This window comes from Leucoraja erinacea, chromosome 15, assembly GCF_028641065.1.
Source record: "Leucoraja erinacea ecotype New England chromosome 15, Leri_hhj_1, whole genome shotgun sequence".
NCBI classification, from domain to species: Eukaryota; Metazoa; Chordata; class Chondrichthyes; order Rajiformes; family Rajidae; genus Leucoraja; species Leucoraja erinaceus.
In genome coordinates this window covers 43,359,138-43,373,475 of record NC_073391.1, presented here as the reverse complement: position 1 = coordinate 43,373,475, position 14,338 = coordinate 43,359,138, and the positions used below count along the sequence as shown (strand labels likewise).

At 51.0% G+C, this 14,338-nt stretch overlaps 1 protein-coding gene across 2 annotated transcripts in view; it reads left to right on the top strand.

Annotated features, from left to right (window-relative positions):
* Positions 1-6,237: 6,237 nt before the first annotated feature.
* Positions 6,238-14,338, top strand: part of rufy2 (RUN and FYVE domain containing 2) — a 50,756-nt gene continuing 42,655 nt past the window's right edge. The window contains exons 1-3 of one of the 2 annotated variants that reach the window (XM_055647299.1): positions 6,238-6,435; positions 10,078-10,195; positions 12,792-12,893. In XM_055647299.1, coding sequence (XP_055503274.1) covers positions 6,276-6,435; positions 10,078-10,195; positions 12,792-12,893 — 380 coding nt within the window. In that variant the 5' untranslated portion in view covers positions 6,238-6,275. The remainder of the gene's footprint in view (positions 6,436-10,077; positions 10,196-12,791; positions 12,894-14,338) is intronic. The other variant, XM_055647298.1, reaches the window with a different exon arrangement.

The following is a 14,338-nucleotide window of genomic DNA, read 5'->3' as shown; positions in this document are numbered from 1 at the left end:
TTCTCCAATTTCAGGTATTCCTTGCTTTCTCCCTCCTTCCCTTCCCCTTCCCAGCTCTCCCACAGCCCACTGTCTCCACCTCTTCCTTTCGTCTTCCTGCCCCCCGCCCCCCCCCCACATCACTGAAGAAGGGTCTCGACCCGAAACGTCACCTATTCCTTCGCTCCATAGATGCTGCCTCACCCGCGGAGTTTCTCCAGCATTTTTGTCTACCTTCAATTTTTCAAGCATCTGCAGTTCTTTCTTAAACATATATGTAGGTTAAAGTCACCCATGATAACTGCTGTACCTTTGCTGCACGCATCCCTAATTTCCTGTTTGATGCTATCCCCAACCTCCCTACTGCTGTTTGGTGGTCTGTATACAACTCCAACAAGCGTTTTCTGCCCTTGGCTATTTCACTGTTCTACCCATGCCGGTTCTACAGTATCCAAGCTAATGCCTCTCTTTGCTATTGCATTCATCTCCTGTTCAACCAGCAATGCCACCCCACCTCCTTTTCCTTTCTGCCTATCCTTCCTGAATATCGAATACCCCTGCATATTTAGCTCCCAGCCTTGGTCACCCTGGTGCCATGTCTCCAGAATTCCAATTATATCATATTCCTTAAATGCTAACTGCACATTCAATTCATCCACCTTATTTCGAATGCTCCTCGCATTGAGGCACAAAGCTTTCAGGTTGGTTTTTCTTATCTCCCTTTTGCTTCTGTCCATCTTTTATTGCCCTCCGTCTCCTTGCACTGGTTCCCCCCGACCTTCATCTTTGATCCTTTATGATTGCATCAATATGTTAGGTCCAGGACAGAGACAGATCCTCAGAGATATGCATTTGAGGCAGCGACTCAAAAAATGTAGTTGTTAACACTAACTGTACTGTGATGACAATATTGAATGGCTGGAGGGAAGAAGCAGGAAGTTACGGTTTTACTGTGCACCTGACAATATTGAACGCACAGGCACACACAGTAAGAATGCATTAGGAATTTTGCACTCGTTTTATTCGGAATAAGATTTATTTTTAGGAGGGGGGGGGGAGGAAAAGAAAGTGATGAGGCGAGTGGGAAAGGGGAAAGGGGAGGGGAGGGGAGGAAAGGAGAGGGGAGGGGAGAAAAAGAGTGGGGAGAGATGAGAAGGGAGATGAGAAGAGGAGGGGAGGAATGGAAATAGGGGAGAAAATAAGTGAGAAGGGAAGGGGAGCAGAGAGGGGAGAAGAAAGGGGAAAGATGGGGAGAAGGGGAGAAGCGAAGAGGAGGAGGGGGAAAGGAGGAGGGGGAGGAGTGAAGAAATGGAAGGAAAGGATAGTGGAGAAGAGGGGAGGTAAGGAGGGGAGAAGAGGGGAGGAAAGGAGGGCAAAAAGGATAGGAAATAGACAATAGGTGCAGGAGTAGGCCATTCGGCCCTTCGAGCCAGAAATGCCATTCAATGTGATCATGGCTGATCATCCACAATCAGTACCTTGTTCTTGCCTTCTCCCCATATCCCCTGACTCCGCTATTTTTAAGAAATGGGAAGAAAGAGGAAAGGAAAGGAGAGGGAATGAAAGAGGAGGTAGAGAGGAGGGAGGTAGAGAGGAGAGGGGAGGATGAGTCCCAGTGCTACCATTTGCTCCAGGAGAGGAGCGGGGATACTGCTGCCTGGGGAGGGGTGGAGAGGGGAGGGGAGGAGAGAGGAGAGGAGAGGGGAGGAGAGTGGAAAGGAGGGTGTGGGGAGAACAGAGAGAGAGAGGAGAGAGAGAGGAGAAGAGGGGAGAGGGGGGAGAGGGGAGAGGAGGAGGAGAGGAGAGGAGGGGAGGGGAGAGGAGAGGAGGCGAGGGGAGGGGAGGGGGGGGGGGAGGGGGAGGGGAGAGGAGGGGGGGGGAGAAGAGGGGAGGAGAGAGGAGGAGAGGAGAGGAGAGGAGGAGAGGAGAGGAGAGGAGGAGAGAGAGGAGGAGGGGGAGAAGAGAGGAGGGGAGGAGGAGGAGGGGGAGAAGGAGAGGAGAGAGGAAGGAGAGGAGGAGAGGAGAGGAAGGAGAGGGGAGAGGAGGAGAGAGGAGAGAGGAGGAGAGAGAGAGGAGGAGAGGGAGAGGAGAGGAGGGAGGAGAGAGAGAGGAGGGGAGAAGAGGAGAGAGAGAAAGAGAGAGAAGAAGAGAGAAAGAGAAAGAGAGAGGGGAGAGAGAGAGAGAAGGAGAGAGGAGGGAGAGGCGGAGGGGGGAGAGGCGGAGGGGGGAGAGAGGGAGGAGGGGAGGAGGAGGGAGGAGGAGAGAGGAGAGAGGGAGAGGAGAGAGGAGAGGAGGAGGAGGGAGCGGTCCTGAGGCGGGGCGGACCCACCCACCAGCGGGACGGGGACGGGGACGGGGACGGGGTCGAGGCGGTTCATGGAGCGGGAGCCGGGCAGGATGGCGGCGGCAGCAGCGGCAGGGCCGGGCCTCGGGCTGGCGGACAGCGACTCCCGGGACCCGGAGCGATGTTTCGGGGTGTTGCGGCTGCGGGAGGAGCGGGGGGCCCGGCGGCGGCCGGGAGGGAGGAGGAGAAGGAGAAGGAGAAGGCCGGGGGGGGGGGGGCCGGGGCCCGACCCTACACACCGGCGGCAACGCAGCGCCATCGTGGAGCCGAGACTGGGGGGAGCGGCCGGGGAGGAGTGAGGAGGGATGGAGGGAGGGAGGGAGGGAGGGAGGGAGGGAGGGGAGGAGGGGGGGAGGGAGGGAGGAGGGAAAGGGGGGGGGGGAGGGGGGGGGAGGAGGGGGGAGGGGAGGAGAGGAGAGGGGGGAGAGAGGGAGGGAGGGAGGAGGGAGGGGGGGTGGAGGGATGGAGAGGGAGGGAGGGAGTGGAAGGGAGGGGGAAAAGAGGGATGGAGAGGGAGGGAGGGGAGGGAGGGAGGGGTGGAGAGAAGGAATGGAGGGGTGGGGGGAGGGATAGGAGGGAGGGAGAGGATGGAGGGAGAGGGAGGGAGAGAAGGAGGGAGGGGGGGAGAGAGAGAGGGAGGAGAGGGGCATAAGGAGGGAGGGGACTGAATGGGAGAGAGGGAGGGAGGGAGATGACTGGGTGGGGGAGAGAGGGATGGAGATGGAGGGAGAGGAGGGAGGGGTGGGGAGGGGGGAATGGAGGAGGGGGGGGGATAAGGAGGGAGGGATGGATGGAGAGAGGGAGGGAGAAAAAGAGGATGGAGGGAGATAGAGAGGGAGGGTGGGAGGGGATGGAGGGAGGGATAGAGGGAGGGGGGAGAGGGGGAATGGAGGGAGAGGGAGGGGAAAGGAGGGAGAGGGAGGAGGAGAGAGGAGGGAGGGAAAGGAGAAGGTGGAGGGGGATAAGGAGGGAGGGATGGAAGGAGAGGAGGGAGGAGAGGGTGGGGGTGGAGGGATGGAGGGAGGGAGGGTGGAGTGAGATGGAGGGAGGGAAGGGTGGGGTGGAGAGGGGGAATGGAGGAGGTGGGAGGGGATAAGGAGGGAGGGATGGATGGAGAGAGGGGAGGGAGGAAAAAGAGAGGATGGAGGGAGATAGAGAGGGAGGGAGGAAGTGAGGGATGGGGCTGGGTGGGGGTGGAGGGAGAGAATGTAGGAGAAGGGGAGGAGAGGGGTGGGGTGGGGAGAAGTGGTTGGTGATGGGAGGGGGATAGGTTGAGGTGGGGAGATAGGGAGGGAGAAGGGATGCGGATAGAGGGAGAGAACTGGGTGGGGAGGGAGGGAGAAGCAGGTGGAGAGGGAAGGGAGGGGTGGATGAGGGAAAGGGATGGGGTGCGGAGGGGAGAGAGAGGTGAGGGACTGGAGTGGGGGGGATAGAGGCATGGCTGGCAACATTGGGCGAGAGTGGAGGGGATGGAGAGAAAGTACGAGGTAGCCTAGCGACCGAGGGGGGGGGGGGGGGGGGGAGCGACGGTGTTGGAGGGGGGGGGGGGGGGGGAGCTTTGGCATTTTTCAGCTTGAAATTGTGCAATCTGGTGCATACTGTGGCGAATCTTTTAATTTATACTTGAATGCAACATTTATGCTTCAAATTGGATTAGGTATGAATAAGGTTCGGCTAAATTCCATTCCTAATTATATTCCACAGTAGAGCCAGGCTCTGATCCACAAGTGCAGCACATGAATGACCTTAGTATATTCAAGTATGGAAATCAGATTATAATTCATGCTGTTATGCATATATAGAGAAACAAAAACATAGAAACAAGGCAGGAGGAGTCAGACTTTCATCACTGTTCTGCACAAATAAATCAATCAACCTTACCCTTTGACTATAGAAACAAGACAAAAATAATGCCACATATTCAACCGTACATGGTTCAATGAAATTAAGATATATATGTAAAACATATATATGGAAAATGGCCCTTCGGCCCACCAAGTCCACACCGACCAGCAACCTACCATACACCAATTGGATCCTACATGCCAGGGACAATTTACAGAAGCCAATTAACCTACAAACCTGCACTTCTTTCAGATGTGGGAGAAACTGGAATATCCGGAGAAACCCATGTGGTCATAAGGAGATTGTACAAATACTGTACAGACAGCACCCGTAGTCAGGATCAAATCTGGGTCTGTGGTGCTGCAAGGCAGCAACTCTACCGCTGCGCCACCGTGCCATCCCATTAATTCTTTTTTCTGTAATATATTTATTATGGTGTCACACGTCAATAAAGACGAACACATGATTCTGATTTCTGCCCTTAGTTGGATAACACACATCTCCAGTCATTGTGGTTTATGGCTGGCTTTCAACCTCTTCAGTCTGAAGGTCTTTGATCCGAACCATCACCTATTCTTTCTCTCCAGTGATGCTGCCTGGCCTGCTGAGTTATTCCAGCTTTTAGTGTCTATCTTCAGTTTAAACCAGCATCTGCAGTTCCTTCTTACACTCTTTGTTAAGAGAAACAGGTCCTATTCTCATAATATTATTCACCTCAACGAAGTCTTTTCCTCACCACCGTTGCTGCAGAGAATACAATCCTAGTTATCAAATCTTTCTTCAAAGTGAGGGGGGATGGAAGGTTGAGGAAGGGGGGAGTGGGGATGGAAGGAGAGGATGTATGAGCAGGTGGAGGGGGTGGGATGGGATGAGGTGAGGGGAGGGAGGTAGAGGGGGTGGGGAGACAATAGACAATAGGTGCAGGAGTAGGTGCAGGATCATCCACAATCGGTACCCCATTCCACAGACAGAATAGGTGCAGGAGTAGACCATTCGGCCCTTCAAGACAGCACCGTCATTCACTGTGATCATGGCTGATCATCCACAATCGATGCCCCATTCCTGCCTTCTCCCCATATCCCTCGACTCCGCTCTCTTTAAGAGCTCTATCTAACTCTCTCTTGAAAGCATCCAGAGAATTGGCCTCCACTGCCTTCTGAGGCAGAGAATTCCACAGATTCACAACTCTCTGGGTGAAAATGTTTTTCTCATCTCCATTCTAAATGGCATACCCTTTATTTGTAACCTTTGGCTCCTGGTTCTGGACTCCCCCAACATCAGGAACATGTTTCCTGCCTCTGGCATGGCCAATCCCTTAATAATCTTCTATGTTTCAATAAGATCCCCTCTCATCATTCTAAATTCAAGTGTATACAAGCCCAGCCGCTCCATCCCGGGAATTAACCTCGTGGACCTAGGCTGCACTCCCTCAATAGCAAGGATGTCCTTCCTCAAATTTGGGGACCAGAACTGCACACAATACTCCAGGTGTGGTATCACCAGGGCCCTGTACAACTGCAGAAGGACCTCTTTGCTCCTATACTTAACTCCTCTTGTTATGAAGCCCAACATGGCATTAGCTTCCTATCACTGCCTACTGAAGCTGCATGCTTACCTTCAGAGGGAAGCAGAGGATGGGGGGACAGGTGGATAGGAGGAGAGGGTGAGAGGGGAGGAGGTAGGGAAGGGAGAAGAGTTGGGGAGAAGGGGGGATGAGGAGAGGACAAGGGATGGGGAGAAGGGAAAGGAAGGAGTTGGAGGTGGGAAGGGAGCAGGTAGAAAGGACAGGGAGGGGTGGGAAGGGATAGGGGAAGGAAAGGAGAGAGGAGGGGGGAGGGAGGATAGTGGACGGGGAGGGGGGAGGATGTGTGGGAAGGTGAAGACAACAGATTGAGGAGATGGGTCTTTGGGAATGGCGAGGGAGCTGTGAGCTTGGTGGATCTAGGAGGAGAGGGCAGAGGGAAGAAGGATGGGAGTGGAACGTCAGGAGGTATAGGGCACGTGCGTGCGATTGGGAGCGGGGAATTGGCTGGTGTTGAGACTGAAGGGATTCTCTGGCGTCTAATTATTGCCTGTTTTGTTTGTTTGCTCAGCACCGAGGGACCCGATGGCCATTGAACGAGCAAACCTGCTGAAGATGGCGAACCTGAGTGTGAAAGGACTGATTGAGTCGGCCCTGAGCTTCGGACGGACACTGGACTCGGATTACGCGCCGCTGCAGCAGTTCTTCATCGTGATGGAGCATTGTCTCAAGCACGGGCTGAAAGGTAGCGCACTAGGGAGGCGCGTGGAGTTGTTGCCTTACAGCGCTTACTGCGTCAGAGGCCCGGGTTTGATCCCGACCACGGGTGCTTGTCTGTACGAAGTTTGTACGTTATCCCCGTGACCTGCGTAGGTTTGCTCCGAGATCTTCGGTTTCCTCCCGCACTCCAAAGACGTACAGGTTTGTAGGTTAATTGGCTTGGTATTAGTGTAAATTGTCCCTAGTGTGTGTTGGATAGTGTTAATAATGTGCAGGGATCGCTGGTCAGTGCAAACTCAGTGGGCCTGAGTAAAACTAAACTGCACTAAACCAAACCAACGTCTTACAGTATATAACTGCAACGTGACCTCCCAACTTCTATACCCAATTAAACTATATGGCAGAAAGAAAAATCAGTCCAATTTTCCTTCTTCTTCAAAGATACAGCAAGGAAGCAGGCCCATCGGCCCACCGAGTCCTCGCCGGCCAGCGATCACCCTGTCCGTACACGAGCACTGCCCCACACACACTTGGGAACATTTACTACTTTTACCAAAGCCAGTTAACCTACAAACCTGTACGTCTTTGGAGCGTGGGAGGAAACTGAAGATCTCGGAGAAAACCCATGCGGTCACGGGGAGAACGTGCAAACTCCGTACAGACAGCACCCGTCGTCAGGATCGAACCCGGGTCTCTGGCGCTGTGAGGCAGCAACTCTACCGCTGGGTATTGTGTAGCCATTGAAGTTGGACTTGGTCTACATGGAAATTATTTGCCCACGGAAGAATCGCCACAGCCTAATTCTGTTCACAAGTGTTTTATTGTCCTTTGTCCTGAACAGAACAATGAAATTTTACTTGCAGCAGCACAACAGGATATGTAGACATATAATATATGAATATAATATACGGAAGAACTATTTATCTATAGATTCAGTATATATATATTTATATATTGTCATTTGTTGTGTGTGTGTGTATGTGTATATATCTATATATCTACTAGACCAAGTGCAGACCCGTTGGGTCTGTTCCCCCAACGTGCGGTTGTGGGGGGGGGGGGGGGGGGGGGGGATGCCCGCGTCACACACACTATAACAATCCCCCCCCCCCCCCGCACTCATGCTAATTACCCCCCTTGATATTATATTAATATTATTAATTTGCTCCTTTTACCCCATAACCACCCTATCTACTGACGAGTAGCCCCCAACTTGCAGTCACATCTAGAGAGGGAGGGGGGGGGGGCGGGGTTAGAGAGTGAGGGCAGAGAGAGAAGGGGCAGAGACAGAGAGAGAGACACACACACAGAGAGGGCAAGAGGGATGAGGGGTGGAGAGGAGGAGAAGGGGGTGAGGGGGGAAAGGGAGGGGAGGAGAGAGAGAGGGTGAGAGTGAGGGGGTGAGAGAGTGGGTGCTGAGAGGGGGGTGAGGGGGAGAGGTGGGAGGAGAGAGGGAGGAGGGGGGGAGAGAAGAGAGGGTGGGTAGAGAGGAGGGGGGGGGAGAGGAGAGGGGGGGTGATGGGGGAGAGGGGGAGAGAGAGAGAAAGAGAGAGAGAGGGAGAGAGAGAGAGAGAGAGAGAGAGGGGAGAGAGAGAGAGAGAGGTGGGGGGAGAGAGGAGGGGAGAGAGAGAGAGGGTTCCTTTTTACTTCAACCCAAACAACCATTTGCAGGCAGTGCATTTTTCCGCAAACTGACCATATTTTCATTTTCAAACCACATTATGGGTACTCACAGTTGTGGAGACTTTTATTCAGTGTTATTTAGAGCTCTGATTGAGGCACACCACTTGCAGAGACTGATTGAGGCACACCACTTCCTGGTTTTATAGTCCCTCCCCCTCCCTCCAGCAGGGGCAGCAGAGAGAATAGGGAATTTTGTAAAATCATTAATATGTCTGTCAACTTTCATCGACGGGAAAAATCCTCGGCACACATGCGGTGGAGGGGGTCTCTGAGCGAGGTCCCCTCGATGCGGCTGTAAACTGGCTGCAGCCTTTTTTAACAAGTTTGTGTTCACAAAATGAATTTTGGTTGTCGGGTGGCTGCAGCCCAATTGTTTGCCTTGGCTTGGCTTTTAAAATTGTTGCAACAGTTGAATGCCTGCCCAAGCATCCATACGGCCCACAATGTCTATACTAGCCCTCTGGAAACCAGTACCTTCGGCCCGCAACACCCATACTAGCACAACAGACAGCCCCCCTCCACTGGTGAGCAGTATTGGAATTGGTTGAGAGGTGGAATATTGCGTTGGTGACCAGCCCTCCCGTGTGATGCTGGGACCCAACGGGTCCCACTTAGTCTAGTATATATATATATATATGTGTGTGTGTGTTTGTGCGTATATATATATGTGTTTATGTGTGTGTATTTATATATATATATAATATATAATATAATATAATATATATATATATAGAGAGAGAGAGAGAAAGAGAGATACACATACATACACATAAACAAATAAACAATAATAGTGCAAAAAGACAAAACCAATACTCCCAAGTCTCTAGTTCAGAGGTTATTTGGAGGTTGCAATGTTTAATAGCCTGCTGGCTGTAGGGAAGAAGCTGTTCCTGAACCTGAACGTTACAGTTTTCAGGCTCCTGTACCTACATCCTGATGGCAGGAGTGAAGTGAGTGTGTGGCCAGGGTGGTGTGGGTCTCCGATCATGCTCTGATGACTCCTGTAGAACCCTTTGCTAGTGGGGAGGTTAGTACCCGTGATGGACTGGGCAGTGTTGACATCTCCTTGCAGTCGTCTTCTCTCCTGGGCGGTCAAGTTGCTGAACTAGGCCGTGATGCAACCAGTCAACATGCTCCACTGTATCCCAGTAGACGTTCAGCAGAGTCTGGGTGGCACGGTGGCACAGCGGTAGAGTTGCTGCCTTGCAGCGCCAGAGACTCGGGTTCGATCCTGACTACAGGCGCTTGTCTGTACTGACTTTGTACGTTCTCCCCATGGATTTTCCCCAGGAACTCCGGTTACCTCCCACACTCCAAGGATGTACAGGTTTGGAGGTTAATTGGTTTGGGTAAAATTGTAAATTGTCGCCGGTGTGTGCAGAATAATGTGCGGGGATCGCTGGTCGGCATGGACTCAATGGGCCGAAGGGCCTGTTTCCGCGCTGTCTCTCTAAACTAAACTAATCTCCGCAATCTTCAGAGGAAGTCGACAGTTAGACGGGTACAGGTTTGGAGGGATATGGACTGTAGAAGTGTAGAAAACAGGTGCAGGAGGTGGCCATGCGGCCCTTCGAGGCAGCACCGCCATTGGCTGATCATCCAAAATCTGTACCCCGTTCCTCCATTCTCTCCATATCCCTTGATTCCGTTAGCCCCAAGAGCTACATCTAACTCTCTCTTGTATACATCAAGAATGTATCAAATCGCCAAATATGAATCGACAACCATGAATCGCCAAACGCGGGCAGGCGGGACTAGTGTCACTGGGGCATGTTGGCCAGTGTGGGCAAGTTGGGCCGAAGGCTCGATGACTCTTAAAGTAGAGGCGTTGATGGGATTTCTTAGATAATTGCTTCCGTGTGCTGGTGCTCTCTCTTATAACCTCTCATCCCCGAACCCCCAGAGCCTCAATGAGCACATTTCGGATGTTGATGCTGTTTATAACGTGGCTTTTCTTCCCCCTCCCCCCTATCTTGTGTTGCAGTGAAGAAGTCTTTCCTCGGACAGAACAAGTCACTATGGGGCCCCCTGGAACTCGTGGAGAAACTCTGCCCCGAAGTTGCGGAGATTGTAACAAGTGTGCGTGACCTGCCCGGGTTAAAGTAAGGAATTTAGTCGCGCATATGGATGTCGTAGAAATGCTCAAATATTAAAGGAAAATTGGTCTGATTTTATTTTTCCGCCAAATAGTTTGGTTGAGTATAGAAGTTGGGAGGCCATGTTGCAGCTATACATACTGTAAGACGTTGGTTTGGTTTAGTTTAGTTTAGAGATACAGCGCGGAAACAGGCCCTCTGGCCCACCGCATCCACACCGACCAGCGACTGCCGCACACTAAAGGGCCTGTCCCACTTTCACGACCTAATTCATGACCTTTTTTTCTCGTGGACATTTTTCATCACGTTGAAAAAAACGCCCCGACCTACTTGATGCCACGAGTACCTACGACTAGCATCACGACCTACCTGCGACCTTGTGACGACCATGCTGCGAGTATGAGTCAAGGGTCGTGAATTAGGTCATGAATTAGGTCGTGAAAGTGGGACATGCCCTTAACACTATCCTACACACACTAGGGACAGTTGTACACTTATACCAAGCCAATTAACCCACAAACCTGTACGTCTTTGGAGTGTGGGAGGGCAATGAAGATCTCTGAGAAAACCCACACGGTCACGGGGAGAACGTGCAAATTCCGCATAGATAGAAGCACCCGTGGGCAGGTTCGAACCCGGGTGTCTGGCGCTGTAAACCGGTAGCTCTACCGCTGCGCCACCGTGACGCCCCAGTTGGTGAGGCCGCATTTAGGGTATTGTGTTCAGTTCTGGGCACCACGTTACAGGGGAGATGTTGTAAAAGATGCGGTCAGGTCTTTGGCGCTGTTGAGGCAGCAGATCTTAGAGAGAGTACAGAGGAGATTTACTAGAATGTTGCCTGGGTTTCAGCAACTAAGTTACAGAGAAAGGTTGAACAAGTTAGGGCTTTATTCTTTGGGGTGCAGAAGGTTAAGGGGTGACTTGATAGAGGTCTTTAAAATGATGAGAGGGATAGACAGAGTTGACATAGAAACATAGAAACATAGAAATTAGGTGCAGGAGTAGGCCATTCAGCCCTTCGAGCCTGCACCGCCATTCAATATGATCATGGCTGATCATTCAACTCAGTATCCCATACCTGCCTTCTCTTCATACCCCCTAATCCCCTTAGCCACAAGGGCCACATCTAACTCCCTCTTAAATATAGCCAATGAACTGGCCTCAACTACCCTCTGTGGCAGAGAGTTCCAGAGATTCACCACTCTCTGTGTGAAAACGTGGATAAGCTTTTCCCACTGAGAGTAGGGAAGATTCAAACAAGAGGACATGACTTGAGAATTAAGGGTCAGAAGTTTAGGGGTAACATGAGGGGGAACTTCTTTACTCAGAGAGTGGTAGCTGTGTGGAATGAGCTTCCAGTGAAGGTGGTGGAGGCAGGTTCGTTTTTATCATTTAAAAATAAATTGGATAGTTATATGGACGGGAAAGGAATGGAGGGTTATGGTCTGAGCGCAGGTATATGGGACTAGGGGAGAATACGTGTTCGGCACGGACTAGAAGGGTCGATATGGCCTGTTTCTGTGCTGTAATTGTTATATGGTTATCTACCAGCTGGTGCAGCCCCGAGGGTCAACATCGATCAAGGGCAGAGATTCTAATCTCAGTGGGAAGTGGCTAATGACGAACAATTATTTTATGTAGTTAGAGAAAGGTGTGGTAGTTTAGTTTAGAGATACAGCGTGGAAACTGGTCCTTCGTCCCACCGAGTCCCCGCCGACCAGCGATCGCCCCGCACTCTAGCCCAAACACTGGGGACAATTTACAGAAACCAATTAACGGGCAATCCTGCACGCCTTTGGAAAGTGGGAAGAAACCGGAGCACCCGGAGATAAGCCACGCGTGGCACAGGGAGAACGTACAAACTCCTGTACAGTCAGCACACGAGGTCGGGATCGAAGCCGGGTCTCTGGCGCAGTAAGGCAGATACTCCACCGCTGCCTTACAATTGAGGCCTAGTAATTGCTTCTTTACTGACTTACCTTTTATTACAGACACAAGATCCAGATAAAAGGCAAGACATTACATAGAATAAATTGCATACAGAAGCACAATAAATTGCTTACAAAAGCACAATAGACAATAGGTGCAGGAGTAGGCCATTCAGCGCTTCGAGCCAGCACCGCCATTCAATGTGATCATGGCTGATCATCCACAATCAGTACCCGCTTCCTACTTTCTCCCCATATCCCCTGACTCTGCTATTTTTAAGAGCCCTATCTAGCTCTCTCTTGAAAGCATCCAGAGAACCTGCCTCCACCGCCCTCTGAGGCAATAATTTACATTCAAAAGCACAATACGTGGTTTAAGATCAAGAATTTAAAAAATCAATGTCCTACAACGATACCAATGTCTCCACAGCTGGGATTGGTAGTGTGTAGTGCTAAACCTGTTTGATAAGGCCAAAATGATTTCATTTTCAGACTCATTAATCCGGCTAATACATAAGATTTCTTAAGACTGTAAAGTGTTGACTCCTGCAGCCACAAACATTTCACTTGCACGACACCATCGAGGTCTCTAAAGCAATATTCTCATGGCATCATTATAAACTGCATTATTAGTCTCTGTAAGCTTGACAGTTGTGGCTGCCATTCCTTTGCAGAACCCCGCTGGGCCGAGCTCGGGCCTGGTTAAGGCTTGCCATGATGCAGAAGAAACTGGCCGATTACCTACGCATCATTGTCTTCAGGAAAGACCTCTTCAGGTGGGTCTTGTGTTTCTCGACCGTTACCCCGTGTGATGAAGAGTGGGAGGGTTAGGAGATACAAAAGGACTGGACAAGCTAGATGCAGGAGAAATGTTCCCAATGTTGGGCCAGTCCCAGAACCAGGGGGCCGCAGTCTTAGAATAAAGGGGAGGCCATTTAAGACTGAGGTGAGAAAAAATGTTTTCGCCCAGAGAAGTTGTGAATTTGTGGAATTCCCAGCCACAGAGGGTGGTGGAGGCCAAATCACTGGATGGATTTAAGAGAGAGTTAGATAGAGCTCTAGGGGTTAGTGGAGTCAAGGGATATGGGGAGAAGGCAGGCACGGGTTATTGATAGGGGACGATCAGCCATGATCACAATGAACGGTGGTGCTGACTCGAAGGGCCGAAAGACCTCCTCCCACACCTATGTTTCTATATTGATCTGTAAGAGCCTGATGCAATGATCCCAGCAATGATTGGGTTAATGAACGAGGAGCGTTTACCGGCTCTGGGTTTGTACATCATCTATCTCCCTCCATTCCCCACATATCTATTTAACTATCCAAAAGATAGAAAAGCCAACATCCTATCAACCCCCCCCCCCCCCCCCCCCCTCATCTGTATCAACCTATTACCTGCCAGGTGTGTGGGAAGGAACTGCAGGTGCTGGCTTAAACCGATGAAAGACACAAAAAGCTGGAGTGGCTCAGCGGGTCAGGCAGCATCTCTGGAGAGAAGGAATGGGCGATGTTTGGGGTCGAGACCCTTCTTCGGACTGAAAGTCACCGGAAAGGAAAACAAGAGATATGGACGGCGAAGTGGACAGATATAGAACAAGTGGATGAAAGATATTCAAAAAAAAGTAACAATGACAAAGGAAACAGGCCATTGTTAGCTGATTGCTAGGTGAGAACGAAAGGCTGGTGTGACTTGGGAGTAACTTGAACTTCAAGATTCAAGAGAGTTTATTGTCATGTGTCCCAGACAGGTCAAGGAAATTCTTGCTTTGCTTCAGCACAACAGAATATAGAAGGCATGAATACAGAACAGATCAGTGTGTCCATATACCGTTGTATAAATATATACACACATGAATAAATAAAACAGATATAGTGCAAATAAACAGATAATGGGCTATTAATGTTCAGAGTTTTGTTTGAGTTGAGTTCAATAGCCCAATGGCTGTGGGGAGGAAGCTTGAGGGATGGAGAGGGAGGTTACTTGAAGTTAGAGACATCAGTATCCAAGCTGCCCAAGCGAAATATGAGATGCTGTTCCTCCAATGTGCGTTAGGCCTCACTCTGACAATGGAGGAGGCCTTGGACACAAAGGTCAGTGTGGGAATGGGAGGGAGAACTGCCAGGTTATGTTCTGCCCCATCTCTTCCAACTTGCCACCCCCATCTTACAATCAGCCTGAAGAAGGGTCCCGACATGAAACATCACCTACCCATGTTCTGCA